Source organism: Paramisgurnus dabryanus, chromosome 2 (assembly GCF_030506205.2).
Source record: "Paramisgurnus dabryanus chromosome 2, PD_genome_1.1, whole genome shotgun sequence".
Lineage (NCBI taxonomy): Eukaryota > Metazoa > Chordata > Actinopteri > Cypriniformes > Cobitidae > Paramisgurnus > Paramisgurnus dabryanus.
In genome coordinates this window covers 28,485,265-28,499,915 of record NC_133338.1, presented here as the reverse complement: position 1 = coordinate 28,499,915, position 14,651 = coordinate 28,485,265, and the positions used below count along the sequence as shown (strand labels likewise).

General features: G+C 40.9%; 1 protein-coding gene across 5 annotated transcripts in view; it reads left to right on the top strand.

Annotated features, from left to right (window-relative positions):
* The window catches only part of rnf111 (ring finger protein 111), a 46,499-nt gene that overhangs the window by 28,666 nt on the left and 3,182 nt on the right, over positions 1–14,651 (top strand). The window contains exons 4-13 of one of the 5 annotated variants that reach the window (XM_065267872.2): positions 2,235–2,392; positions 7,683–7,808; positions 7,902–8,248; positions 9,220–9,469; positions 10,609–10,978; positions 11,858–11,983; positions 12,122–12,239; positions 12,606–12,683; positions 14,026–14,121; positions 14,427–14,513. In XM_065267872.2, coding sequence (XP_065123944.1) covers positions 2,235–2,392; positions 7,683–7,808; positions 7,902–8,248; positions 9,220–9,469; positions 10,609–10,978; positions 11,858–11,983; positions 12,122–12,239; positions 12,606–12,683; positions 14,026–14,121; positions 14,427–14,513 — 1,756 coding nt within the window. Of the gene's footprint in view, positions 1–2,234; positions 2,393–7,586; positions 7,809–7,901; positions 8,249–9,219; positions 9,470–10,608; positions 10,979–11,857; positions 11,984–12,121; positions 12,240–12,605; positions 12,684–14,025; positions 14,122–14,426; positions 14,514–14,651 lie in introns of all 5 variants that reach the window. The other 4 variants (XM_065267870.2, XM_065267869.2, XM_065267873.2 and 1 more) reach the window with 4 other exon arrangements.

Genomic DNA, 14,651 nt, shown 5'->3' with positions numbered 1-14,651 from the left:
TTCTCTTGTTAATGTGATGTCACACTAACCAAGCCCTGCCCACAGCCATTGATTGACTGGTTAACTTTACCCAAATGCTTTTCTAAATGTGTTTGTTAGCACATGCCACAGTTGTAGCACTAATGCGGCTAAAGATACTGTTGTCCCAGACTGTATTTACAGAAATCAGATCTATTTTAAACCAAAAGCAGTAGCACGGTTGCATTTAGAGACACATGAAAACAGCACGTAAAAAATAGTGGACATGCTATAATAAATGATAAGTGCAATACTTTAAAGTCACAACTGAGACTAGATGAATGACGATATACGATAAATATGATTAATATCCGGAATGTTATAGAAAGTGGAATAAATGTTTTCAGCCAAGTCAAACACCTTTATTAAAACCGCACATGATAAAGACAGGAGTTTCTTCATTGTATGAAAATATACAACTGCACAACATTACTGCACAACTGCTTACATTTGACCTCAGTGTACATTTTTGAAAAAGCTTTTGTGGCAAAGAATGAGGGTCATACTAGACCACCATAAAGATATAGACAGTATTGTTTCATCCCATATCCCACTGGGGAAAATATAAATACATAACAAATCTTAATAAACTGTCCAGCCCTACTCTGTGTCATAGACGGGTTCAGATATTTTTCAGTTCTCACATCTGCATCTACAGTAGTATTATCACTGAATTATTGCTTGATTATATATCTTAAAGCAATCATAAATCTATTGTTTTAGTGGTCCCAGACTAGTTTATTTTCCCTGTTCACATTTATGATCTTTTTTATTTTAATATATGCACTGAATGTGTGTTGTTGACCCCAAGGAAGCTACATTATGTATGTGTTTACAGTGACCTAGAATTTGTAATGGCTTCCTGTGTATTTGTCCTCTGTGTTAAAATGTTCTGTAAGAGGACTTTCTTCAATGTCCTTTCATCTGAAAATAGTCACAAAATAAAACTTTAGTCAAGATTTTTGTTTTGTGCACAATCAATAATTCAGTTAGTTACTTAATGGTAAAATGTCAATTCAACATGATGTTCTCAAGGAAACTATTCAGGAGTTGCTCCCTTGGTCCCAGGAGAATTCCTCACCCCCTCCGTGCCTGTTGGTAATCATTTTGTTTTGATGTTTTAATGATGCAATCTGTGGTTAACAGGCTCACCAGTGTTAGGTTGGGAGGCTGGGGGCTTCCCCGCTCTCTAGACACAGCGACTTGGGACCTTTAAATCCCAGCCTGGAGAACAACTCTATTCCCAGTCACACTCTGCTTTACGGCAGCCAGGGCCACTGTGCCCCTCCTATGGAATCAGATCCTCACAGAGGGGAAGAATTCCAAGACTGATTGCAGAATTCCAGAATAATTTGTTTGGATTCTGGAAAACTGATGTATTTTTAAATCTAATTTAAACAAATGCTTCCCAAACTTGCCACCCGGATTTTATACCAGGAGTTATTCATATTATAAAAAATGCACTGTTAAACAACAATATAAAAATTATAGCATCTATGTAACTTTATTTGGGTTTTTAAAAGTAGAGGCCTATGTTTTATATGCAGAAGAGCAGGATTTATTCTATATGTAACGGCAGCATAAAAGCTCCTCCCCGTTCCTGGAAGCTTCTCCCCCCTCACACTGTGTACACCAGAGAGCAAAGACTTTCTCTCCTTTTAAACAAAATATCTTTCACACATTAACATTATCTTTTATATCTGAATTTATTCTCAAATATAGAAATGAAAAATATTAAAGATTAATTCTGCTTAAAGGTTTTAGAAAATGTAATGGGACATGCTTGTTGTCAGCTGTTGGTTGTTGGTGTGTGTGTTTTGGGTCTCCTAGTCTACTAGTCTGGGTTCTGTGTATAAATAAGTGCAAAACATAAACATTTGATGTACCCCTAGCTTAACAGAGTGTCACATGCTCCCATAAGGTGTGTGTGTGTGTGTGTGTGTGTGTGTGTGTGTGTGTGTGTGTGTGTGTGTGTGTGTGTGTGTGTGTGTGTGTGTGTGTGTGTGTGTGTGTGTGTGTGTGTCACATTGCTATATCCCTCACGTCAGCTGGCTCTTATTTATGTTCCAGCTGATCATTCCAGTATCTGCTAAGCTAGCTTCTAAAGCCCTTCTGCAACTCAATGGAAGCAACCAAGATCCAGGCTTTGTCATTACGCAAGTTATTACGTGAATCCAGGCCAGTTTGATCTAAAGTGCATTCTGTTTGTTGTGCAGGCCGCGCTCAGTGGGGAGTCATGGCAGGATGCACTGGGGACCCAGCTGTTCCCAGAGCAGAGCTCAGGAGGGACGTGGCCGCCATCGCCTGTCCACAGTCATCCAGCCACTCAGGCAGAGCACTGGAGAGGTGGTGGACCTCACAGTGGATGAAGATGGTAAGAAGACCTTTTGTTCTAATGTCCTTATGTTTGCAATTTAAAAGCTTTAAAGGTGGAGGAGCATTCACAGCCTATGGCTTCATAGCGGGTGTGCCTCATACAGCTTGAAAAGTGAAGCTGCTGGCCCTTTAATCGCCCCCTGGTGGTTGGCCGCAGCACAAGTCATAAACCCCGCCCTATTTGTGCAAACGAACGGACTCGGGTCAAAAATAAATAGATTACACTTCCAATAAAATTTTCGGAAAGATGGTTTTGGTCCTTTAAGAGAGTTATTATCGCACTGATATTTTTTCAATTGTTCATTATTGTCATAGTTTAATTTAAGCTAGTAATTTGATGCTATAGAAACAGGGCGTGTGGTTGTGATTGACAGCTTCTATAAGTGAACTCTCTAAGCTTCGAGTGAAGATTGAAGATATAACTAACTATTAATTTTTCGATTTCTGTGTTATTTCACACCATTAAAATGAGTTGTATTTAACTTAGCAAGCCAGTGAAATGAGATGTTCAAGGGGCGGGGTTGAATTGGGTGCGCAAATGTTCTGCGCAAGTTCCACCTTAGGGCTCTACAGACGATTCCTTCTTCAAACTGACGTTTTTGTGTAACGTCATTGGCCATCGTTGGACATTTTATGTTCAGTTCATTATAATGAAAGGAAGTGGTGCGGCAACTATCATTTTTTTAGTGGCTATGCTCCATACCCTTTGCATTTTTGCAGTAGTGCATCAAGGGATAATATAATCGTCCATTCAGTTTGGCATCAGACAAAATGTTGAATAAACAGAATCTCAACAGGAATTCAATATCATCTCATTTTCAACATTAAAAGGCTGTTGGAATATTGTTTTGTTCGTGACCTTTTCCCTAGCTAAACTTCAAGTGCTCAACATCCAAGAGCTGTAACCACCACTTTCAAGACTGTTGTGTTGCCTAACCAGAACAAGGAAGAACACTTTTTGTCCACTTTTGCTGAGGAAAGACTATTTGATATGTGTCAGGCATTATTTGAAACGTAGCAGGTTTGATGAGTATTTGATGAGTGTCTGCCTGACTCTGTGCTTCAGTGGTGGTCGTCAGGTCTGGGCTATAGAGGAGGAAATAAACTATAGATCACCCAGTTCAGCACTGCGTGGGTTTGGGAAATATTAGATGTCAGATCTAATCTACTCAACTCTGAGTGTGTGCAGTCCACATTCTCTCTTTCTCTGAGCTATGTCTCTGTGTGAGGGGGAGGAGACATGAATCTGTTAGACTTAGTCAGTGTATGTTCAGTGCTGTGGACTGCAACTCGCGTGTTCAGGCTTTAGTAATGTAGGCCCTGTTTATTCCTGGTATTAAAGGAAACCACCACCGTTTTTCGATATTTTACTATGTTCTTACTTCAACTTAGACAAATTAAAACAAACCAACTTTTTCAATGTGTGCATTTAAGCTTTGTACAGCGCATTGTGAATGTGTTAGCATTTAGCCTAGCCTCATTCATTCCATCAATATTACTGTTTGGATCCTAAGGAATGAATGGTGCTAGGCTAAATGCTAACACATTCACGACACGCTGTACAAAAATTAAGTGCCTGAAAATGATCTGTATTAATTCGTCTAAGCTGAGGTAAGAACATAGTAAAATATTGAAAAACAGTGGTGTTATCCTTTAAGATGTGTTTTGGTCAATCGAATCACAAGTAAGTTAAAGGCATTCCATGCAGTTTGACGTTTTTGTCAAACAGCGACCCCTAGAGTCACTGGGGAAAACTTGCAACTGTCGTAATTTCGCACGCCCACTCTGTACGTAACTGTAAGGATAGTGTTGGGCGTGAGATGAACTCCGAAGATAATGACCAGGGAATGTTTCACAATTTCATACAAATATTAGGCTACTGCATGTCTACTAAACTACAGATGATGGTAATTGGATAATAAGAAGTTTATGCCAAGTGTAGAGTAACTGGTTAGGCATATAATAATAAAGTAGCCTACCGCGTTTGCTGGCTTATTACGTTTTTACAAGATTGCAGCTTAATCACAAGTAAACAGTCTACAGTCTAAAGTTATGTCTACTGTATAATTTTATTTGTTTTTTAATTGTAATGTAAACATTACAAAATGCATTGACAAAGTTAATTGTATACGTTGCATTTCATAACATTGGCCGTTATTCGTTGGCCATAAGAAATCGAAATTAGACAAATGACTACGTACACATCACAACACAACACTTGAGTTTAGATGGCCAAAAAAAACATGTAAGAGAAACGAGTGTTTGTTAGCAAGTCTGCTAAATGCTCTTATGATCGTAAGCTAGCTAGACCCCTGTTGAAGTTATTTTACTGGTCTAATTATCAACACTGGATGAATGAACAGCTTAGTAAAAAAATACACACTACAAGCAAGCGCAACCACATACAACATAAGTTAGACCGCAAACAAGTTTACAAATAAGAGATTTACTTACTTGTCCATCAACAAGATCGCCAGATCAGCATCCCTTTTGCATCCAGGGCTGTCTATTAGCTCACGCCAACGAGTAAAAACCTGACTGAGTGGGACTCTTGTCCGGTTCCTAACTCGGTCAGATTCTCTTTTTCGCTTTCTACTCTCTTCCGAACGGGTTTTCTTAGCTGTTTCCCTCATCAAGCATCACGTCTCAAATGCGCGCGTGCAGTTGTTGTTACAGGCTTGTTTGACTTCATGCAGCGCTGCAGGAACCGACAGCCGGATGACGTCAAAGTGCCGTCTCGGATCATTCTCGCGGTACTTTTACGTCATCCGACTGCCGGTTCTTGCAGCGCTGCACGAAGTCGAACAAGCCTAACGTGTGTGACGTCGTTGCCGTAAAGCAAGTCGTCATTCTCGCGAGATTTGTCAGGGGCGGTTCTCTCAAGCTTGCATTGCTGGTTTTGGTAGCGGCGTCCTTCCCGAGCTTCAACAGGGGGATGATTCGCCATACTATGACTTCGTTTACCATCGAAATGACTTTGAAGCTGTTATATTAAGGTAAAATTGCTGCATAGTGTGTCTTTAAGCATGAAACTATCGTTGTTTCGTACCTGGTTCTTTAATCTGTCTCTCTTTTCCATGTTTAACAGCTTCTGTCCTGATTAATTTGAGGGGATGGTCTATATATTTAAATGCGACTAAAATATTCCATTTGTGTTTACTTGCATTAAGATTTTAGTCGGATTGTTGTAATCAAAAATCCCTGTTAACATGGTAGTTTTTTAATCAGAGTATTGTCTTAATCGAATTAATATTGAATTATTGTTGTCCATGTAAACGTACCAACTGTGGGTTCGCGCTAGAAGTCAGGACTGGTGTAAAAACATTGTTCTCGGAACATCACAGATTAGATCAAATGGCGGTCTTTTGTAGCTGCTTGAACACATTCAACCACATAAGCGTTTACACCACAAAAGCAATCCAGTCGAATGTATTTTCGAAATACCTCTGAATAAGGGGTGTGCTGATGATATTTGATCGTGAACAATGTCAATATATGAAAATTTATTTATCATATTTATTTGATCAAACGTGCCTATTATATGTTCTACTTAACACTGCCATTTGATTAATAATTAATGTTCTTGTAACTTGTAAATAATTTTAAATTATTGGTTTTTAAATATAAAATTTTAATAGATGTAGCAGAAAGCACTCTACACATTTAACAATTTTATTATTAATTTAACAATGGTATCGGATTGGTATCGGGTATCGACAGATATACAAAGCCCAGGCATCGGGATCAGTATCGGGGCTGAAAAAGTCGGATCGGTGCCTCCCTAATCGTGATTCATGCCTTTAACAAGTACGCGACAAGGGGTGCGCTACATAAAGGTGTGGTAAGGGTCAGGTATACCTTTTTCCCTGTGTTTGGCTCGCGCGCACAGATGTCCATGCACTTTCTGCGCATTTGTTACCTTGTAGGACTGCATTTTTAAATGGGGGCATTAGTATGTCTGTATCAAGGCTCAGTAATGGCAAAATAGTCTTTAAAAAACAACAAGAAAAAGAAAAATTGTGATTTTTCTCATATGGCCCACCCCTACTCTCAATGTGGTCAAAAGTGGACAAGCACAAAAAATTTTACACCCCGTTTACACCTGTCTTAAGCGTTGTACACTTGTGATCCGATCGACCGGTACCGAGTGTAATATGATTGCATTTGTAAGCAGATATGATCGGAGATATGATTGCATTTGAAAGCAGGGCCGATGATTAATCTATATTGTTTCATAATGCATAAATTGCCTTTGCAGCTGCACAGCATTCTCACTGCGTAACAGCCACAGACCGATTTTTGTTTTCATTTGCATGCAACTTAAAGGGACACTCCACTTTTTTTGAAAATAGGCTTATTTTCAGCTCCCCTAGAGTTAATAGATTTTTACCGTTTTGGAATCCATTCAGCCGATCTCCGGGTCTGGCGGTACCACTTTTAGCATAGCTACAAGTAAGCATAATTATGTTAAGCTACGCTAAAAGTGGTACCATCAGACGCGGAGATCAGCTGAATGGATTCCAAAACGGTAAAAATCAATTGTTTAACTCTAGGGGAGCTGGAATACAAGTCTATTTTCAAAAAAAGTGCAGTGTCCCTTTAATGAAGTCCTTTTATGCAGGAAGCCTCTGAATCAGAAAAATGTTTCACAGATTTACAGAGATCTAGTATAAAAACCAATTAAATTGCCATTTGGTATAAAGAGTTTCAGTCTGTGTGTTCTTGTCCCATTAATCTATGATACGTTTCTGTATTTCTAGGTTTGTCAAAGAAAAACTAATTTGCATAGTTTCATTTTGATCTACTGTCATGAAGTGTATTTTTTGTTTCTTTTTCTCCGGGGGTCTGTGTCTGTTGGGAAAGGACCAAAGCATTTGCATTTGCTTTTCTTTTGATGGAGTGAGAAATTAATTTGCAAATATGAAAAGCAGATGGATTACTCACAATGGAATGGTAATGAGCAGCTATCCTCATGGGCCACTTTGTGAAAAAAGTCTGAGTGTGAAAATACACACATACTCATACTGATGTTCCAGAAAGACATCTGTAGACATTTACAACAAATCCCTTTACAGTTAATACTGTGGGAGGTCTTTAACTTAAAGGATTTTTTCAATGGCTCCGTGGGAAGTAATCAGAAGTCTTACCTTTTATATTTGTTGTGTGTGTTTTTGTGAATGTCGAACCATCAGATCTTTCCGTTGTGCCAACCACTTCTGACAGCACACACCCACAGCCGGTCAGTTCTTCCTCATCATCTTCCTCTTCTCATAATGCCTGTACCTCAGGATCGCCACAGGAGGGTCCTGGTCCCTCCAGTAGCTGCTCAGCGGCTGCCCCTGATAGCACACTGGCAGCTCAAAGCCACAGTGGAATGCCAGGACCCAGAGCCGCCAACACCACTGCCACCGAAGGTAAATCATTTCAACTAACAATAAAATTGGTTACCTAGACAATGTCCTTCATTGGCATTATTTTGTTAATTTTGTGTTTTTTTTTTCAATTAGATGACAGCAGGAGGAGTTTGTCGGGTGAGAACGGAGGTGTGGCGATGCCCAGGTTACCCTCTTGTTGCCCCCAGCACTCTCCCTGCAGCGCCCCCTCTTCAGGGCACCTTTCCCTGGCACATACCCACTCGGGTTGCATGCAGAGCGGGACGACACAGCAGTCCGGCCCCTCTCAATCTGGCGCCCAGCACTCTCATGGTCACACGCACCATTTTCACCATCATCACCTCGCCACCCCAGTTCCTTCTTCCCTTGCCTTCCCAGAGTCCAGCTGCCCTCTGGAGAGGCCCACTGCCGTTCCTGCTCCCTGTGGAGGGGTAAGCAGCAGCAACCAATACCATGACCAGGTACCTTTATACCTGCCTAATTCTTGAAAGCCACTGCAATGGCATTATTTGTTAATATTTTTTTCATTATTAGGCAAAGAGGGATTACATGTATAATCTCTTGTAACTATTCATTTTCACTTCAATTTTAGTTCTTTTCATATCACAAATGGTTTACTTTTAATAGCATACGTTTTTATTTGGAATTAGTTAACATGCCATGTTTTAACGATGAGAAGAAAATCCAAAGCACTTTAATGAAATAATTTTTCTGGAGCTAAACATTTCCACAGGGGGTTTAGTTTGATGCCTTCCTGTCGGTGTTGTTGAATAATTCACGTTGAGTTAATTGTCTTGGCTGCTGAATTTTATTATTTACCCTCATATAGAAGCACTGTGAAGAATGTTTGTGTATATAGGGGTTAGTTTAGTATTTGTTACGCCATTGCATTTTGTTAATATACATACACACACACAAGCGAAACTCAAAACAGGATCACCCATAATACTGCCAGGATATTTAGAATGAAAAGGAAGTCGTTTCCATGCTGAATGCATTCGGCAAAAAGCTGTGGCCTTTGATGATGGGTGCCATGAGAAGTGCCTTTAGCACTTGTGATTACATATGCACAGACAGGAGGCGCTAGTGAAATGGTGATGGTGATGTCAGGCATGTTTTATACATCAAAGTGTATAAAGGATTGGTTTAAGGGTTTTATCCATGTAGTTTTTTTGGTTCGTATCATTATTAATTCACATCCGTCCCTTTTTTATTTAGGGTATTACTTGCAGCTTGACACATGCAGCCCATATTTGGCCTATTACATTTAGTTTTTAGCTTCTTACAGGTAGTGTTCCGAATAAACACCTTTTTGTTTCCTGGGCATCAAACCCATGACCTTGGCATTTATACTCCACCAGATAAGTTTTGGAAAGATGGCGCTATTGTTGGTTTATTAACTTTCCATCTCTCTCTGTTTTTGTCTTTACAGACTCTACCGGTTGATCTCAGTAGCAGTGCACTTCGTAGCAGTGGATCTGGCAGCACAGGGTTCCACAGCACATCTGCCTTTGACCCCTGCTGTCCGGGCACTGTCTCCCGGCCTTCTGCTTACGTTTCACAGGCCGCACCTGGACCCAGCCAGCAGCCTGTGGCCGACTCATTCAGCTCAGCCATAGTGGCCCAACCTCAGCCCCAACCTCCTCAGCTCTCCTCCTGCAGGCACTACATCCATCCCCCCTGTAAGCCTTTTCTTACTAATCTGTCCAATTATAATGCAATGGCTGTGAATGTAATAATGATATAATAATTCAAACAACTGCTGTCAGTCATATGCATATACACTAATTGCGAAAACTAATTGTGTTGTGTATTTGGTTTGAACCTTGGGGGGTTGAGGTATCAACTGCACCTCTCTTTTCTAGGGCTGAAACGATTCATCGAGTTACTCAATTAACTCGATTAAAAAAAATTCCTAGAGGCAAAAATTCTGCCTCGAAGCCTCGTTAAATTCCTATGACGTACACGCGTAGGTTATTTGGTTATTTAAAAACACACACCAAAAAATTATCCGATTAATCGATCGATTAAGTGCTAGATTAATCGATTACAAAAAGAGTCGATAGGTGCAGCCCTACTGTTTCATTAATAATTGTATAAATATTCAGGGATTGTAATTGCTAAATTTGATTATTGGGAAAGTTATTCCCCCCAGAATATCCTCTGTATATTTGAACCGTTACACGGCAAGCTTGAGGCTGTTATGAAAAAGATATTTCATTGTGTTCTCTTGTGTGTAAGTGAGAATGCTGGTGTCTGTGCTTTATGGTAATTAGATAAAACACCTGATGTTTAATGTGTTAAGTGCTGCAGGTAGTGTGCCCAGCAGTCCCCCTTAATTGCTGATTCGCCTCACGATAGCATTGTGCAGAATATAAATGAGCATGGCAGGGCTCCCTGGTGGGCCTGAATTTAGTGAAGTAATTGCCACTCACAGCTCACCGGAGCACCTGTTAGCACATTCTTATTTTCTTTTCCTCTATATTTATGTATCTTGCTGTCTTTTATTCTTTTTTCTTTCGTATCATGCTCGTTCCGGCAAATTCTTAGCAATCAATAAAATTCATCCATTTCAGGGTAATAAAAAAACCTGATCACTGTCCCAGTATTTGTCATTACCCTGGAATGGATGAGTACAGTAATGCCCTTGTTTAAAGTTTTATAATGATTGGGTTACATGCTTTTATATGCCACACGTTCTTGCCAGTATTTATTCGTCGTCTTTTTTTGTGTGTGGGCAAAGTCATATTTGAATGGCAGGTGTTATTCAGAAAGGAGAGGAAAAGTAGGTAATCTGACACTTGCTAACTTTTTCTTTCAGATGGCACCCTGACTCGCCCCCTGCACCACCAGTCCTCCTCCTCCTGCCCACACTCCCACAACAACGCCCCTCCCCCTCAACAGCCGCCTCCGCAGGGTGACTATATTATTCCTCACCCTGTCCTCCCCTTTCACACCACGCTGCCCTCTCATGCCCCGGGCCACTCTGCACCACCTGCCCCTCCACCCTCACTTCCTGCTCACCATCTACCAGGTGCCAGTGCACCCTTGCCTCAGCATCTACCCCCTGAGCACCAGGCATTGCAGCACCACCTGCCCGTTCTGGGCCCAAACCCTGTCCAGCGGCTTCACCAGCACGACCTACTGCAGAGGATGGAGGTTCACAGACGCAGAATGTTGCAGCACCCAACGTAAGTCACTCACAGTGATGTTAAAAAAAAACAACTGGGGTGGATAGTTTTATGTGAATAGGCCTAGGTGGTGTGATGGTTAGAGATTTTGGTATAAAATTATAATTATCTGCATGGCTACCTTTGGGCAGAGCTTTGTTTTTGTTGTACACACATGAGAGCGATGAAGATGCAAAATCAAAAGCGGAAAGTGTCCCATACAAGTCAAGCTGAACTTGTAATTAAAGCGATAGTTGTGAAATAGTTAGTAGTGGCTAAAAATGAAAATTACCACATGATTCACCGAACCCTAAAGCCATCCAAATTACATGGACAGCAGGAAGATGGACATACAAACACGTGTTCATATATTTTTGAAAATGTCCTAGCTTTTCCAATTTTATAACAGATGAATATAGGGTCCTTCAAGTTCAAAGAAGGTGCATTCTTCCTTCACAAAAGTAATCCACATGGCTTCAGGGGGATAAATAAAGGCCTTCTGACGTTTAAACCTATCAGACTTCTAAAAAAATAAATAAGGAGACTTTGGGATGCACCCACTGTATGTTGGTTAGAAGCGCCAGCTGGTGAATAATAGCGGAAATACGGATTGCCGGAAAAACTGCATTGGCAGGGAAGCGTTTTCTCTTGGCAGCAGGGAAAGAGTTAAGGATTGTTAGGTACAATGTGTAGTTAATGAACGTCAAGCAAACGTGCTGCATCTATTCAGAATTCAGCTGATGTGATAACAGGTTACACTTTTGGTTACAACTTTGTATGTAACTCAGTCAGTCAGATCCTAAAGTCAGTATCTGTTTAATAATAGTAGCTTTTTTATTTCACTTCAGCCTAAGACATTTGACCGGGTTCTCTTCATAACTGATTTTATTTCCCCCCAAGGCGAGCACACGAGAGGCCCCCACCACATCCCCACAGAATGCACCCTAACTACGGTCACGGGCATCACATCCACGTCCCACAAACCATGTCATCGCACCCTTGGCAGGCTGACCAGAGGACCACATGGTATGACGTCTGTTCAATAGTTGTTATTAATAGCTACTGCTAGAATAGTATCATACGAATTATGTTAGTGCTAGCGATGTGAGTAGCATTATAATGTATGCCAATATGTAATATGCTGGTTTTCTTTCTGTTGTTTAGGGAGCTGGGCATCGAGGCTGGTGTTACTGTGGCTCCCTACCCTTCAGGACACTTGCACCCCCATTTGCCCCACTATCACACTCCAACTAGACTGCACCATTTCTCCTTACCACTGGTGGTGAGTCTCTCCTCCCTCTCAGCAGAAATATAAGCATACATTAGCATAAATAAAAAATCAGGATTTTTTCTCAGGTATGACGCAGATTAATGGCGGCAGCCCCAAGCCGTCCCATCCACAACATCTATTATTTCAGAGTTGATTTGAATGGGTGCATGAATTATGCATTGGCAGTTGTAATGGAAGCTCATTAGACATTTCAAGTGTGAAATTTGAATTTGATATAGTTGATAGTCTAAAATTATATTTGAATCTCATTTGAATAATTTTTAATGGATTAAGTCAGACCTGAATTTGGGAAGCTTTTTAGTTTATCCTTTTTTAAATCTATATGTTTTATTTTGTTTCTCACTGTTGTTCCTTCAGCACACCGGGATGTCAGAGGTGACCTATCCACACATTCGTTACATCTCTTCCAGAATGACCTTTGGACGCACCTACGAGGTTAGATCTGCACGCAGTGCTTACTAAAATTTTACATGCTTACTGTTAAATTCATGACACAAATACCTTAAAAGGTCATGAAACATAAATTATTTTTCATATCTGTATGGATATGTACACTCACCTAAAGGATTATTAGGAACACCTGTTCAATTTCTCATTAATGCAATTATCTAATCAACCAATCACATGGCAGTTGCTTCAATACATTTAGGGGTGTGCTCCTGATCAAGACAAATTTCCTGAACTCCAAACTGAATGTCAGAATGGGAAAGAAAGGTGATTTAAGCAATTTTGAGAGTGGCATGGTTGTTGGTGCCAGACGGGCCGGTCTGAGTATTTCACAATCTGCTCAGTTACTGGGATTTTCACGCACAACCATTTCTAGGCTTTACAAAGAATGGTGTGAAAAGGGAAAAACATCCAGTATGCGGCAGTCCTGTGGGCGAAAATGCCTTGTTGATGCTAGAGGTCAGAGGAGAATGGGCCGACTGATTCAAGCTGATAGAAGAGCAACTTTGACTGAAATAACCACTCGTTACAACCGAGGTATGCAGCAAAGCATTTGTGAAGCCACAACACGCACAACCTTGAAGCGGATGGGCTACAACAGCAGAAGACCCCACCGGATACCACTCATCTCCACTACAAATAGAAAAAAGAGGCTACAATTTGCACAAGCTCACCAAAACTGGACGGATGAAGACTGGAAAAATGTTGCCTTGTCTGATGAGTCTCGATTTCTCGACAATTAGATTCAGAATTTGGCGTCAACAGACTGAGAACATGGATCCATCATGCCTTGTTACCACTGTGCAGGCTGGTGGTGGTGTAATGGTATGGGGGATGTTTTCTTGGCACACTTTAGGCCCCTTAGTGCCAATTGGGCATTGTTTTATGACCACGATGTACCCATCCTCTGATGGCTTCTTCCAGCAGGATGATGCACCATGTCACAAAGCCCAAATCATTTCAAATTGGTTTCTTGAACATGACAATGAGTTCACTGTACTAAAATGGCCCCCACAGTGACCAGATCTCAACCCAATAGAGCATCTTCGGGATGTGGTGGAACGGGAGCTTCGTGCCCTGGATGTGCATCCCACAAATCTCCATCAACTGCAAGATGCTATCCTATTAATATGGGCCAACATCTCTAAAGAATGCTTTCAGCACCTTGTTGAATCAATGCCACGTAGAATTAGGGCAGTTCGTAAGGCGAAAGGGGGTCAAACTCAATATTAGTATGTTGTTCCTAATAATCCTTTAGGTGAGTGTATGTTGTGTTAGATGCAACACGATGCAATATGGGCGATTCTCATCATTTTTTGCATTTTACCAGGATCTACTGCATATAGAAGAGCGACTGGGAACTGTGAATCGTGGGGCGTCTCAGGGAACCATAGAGAGGTGCACCTACCCACACAAGTACAAAAAGGTGAGAACACACACAACTTACAAGCATAAGTGTTTGGCATGAGGTGGTCAGGAGTGTGTCACCCCTGGAGAGACAGCTGGCAAAAATACTTTTATAATGCAGGAGGAAATGCTTCCTGTTTGCTCCATAATTGAAAAACTTTATCATTGGATACATCACAGATCCTCACACAGTCCTTTATTGCCAAATGCTGCAGTGTAGACTTTTAAAATGTCACTGATATGTAGGAAAAGGTTCCATGCAGATGTCAGAATGCATTAAATATCTGAATGACAGTAATCTAAAACCCTGCCGCCCTGATACAGAAGGTGGTGGAGAGAGACACTGAGGAACAGTTAGCACCTGAAGCATGGGCATCTGTGGGGAAAAATATGCACTCAACCTCAAACTCGGTGAGAAAAAAAAAAGTTTGGGAAAACATGTCTTTAGCTAACATATTTTGTTATTGTTAATGGGGGCAGGCATAGTCAACAATGGCCAATCTGGTTAAGGACCACATGGAAAAAAATGAAAATATATGATGTGGTTGT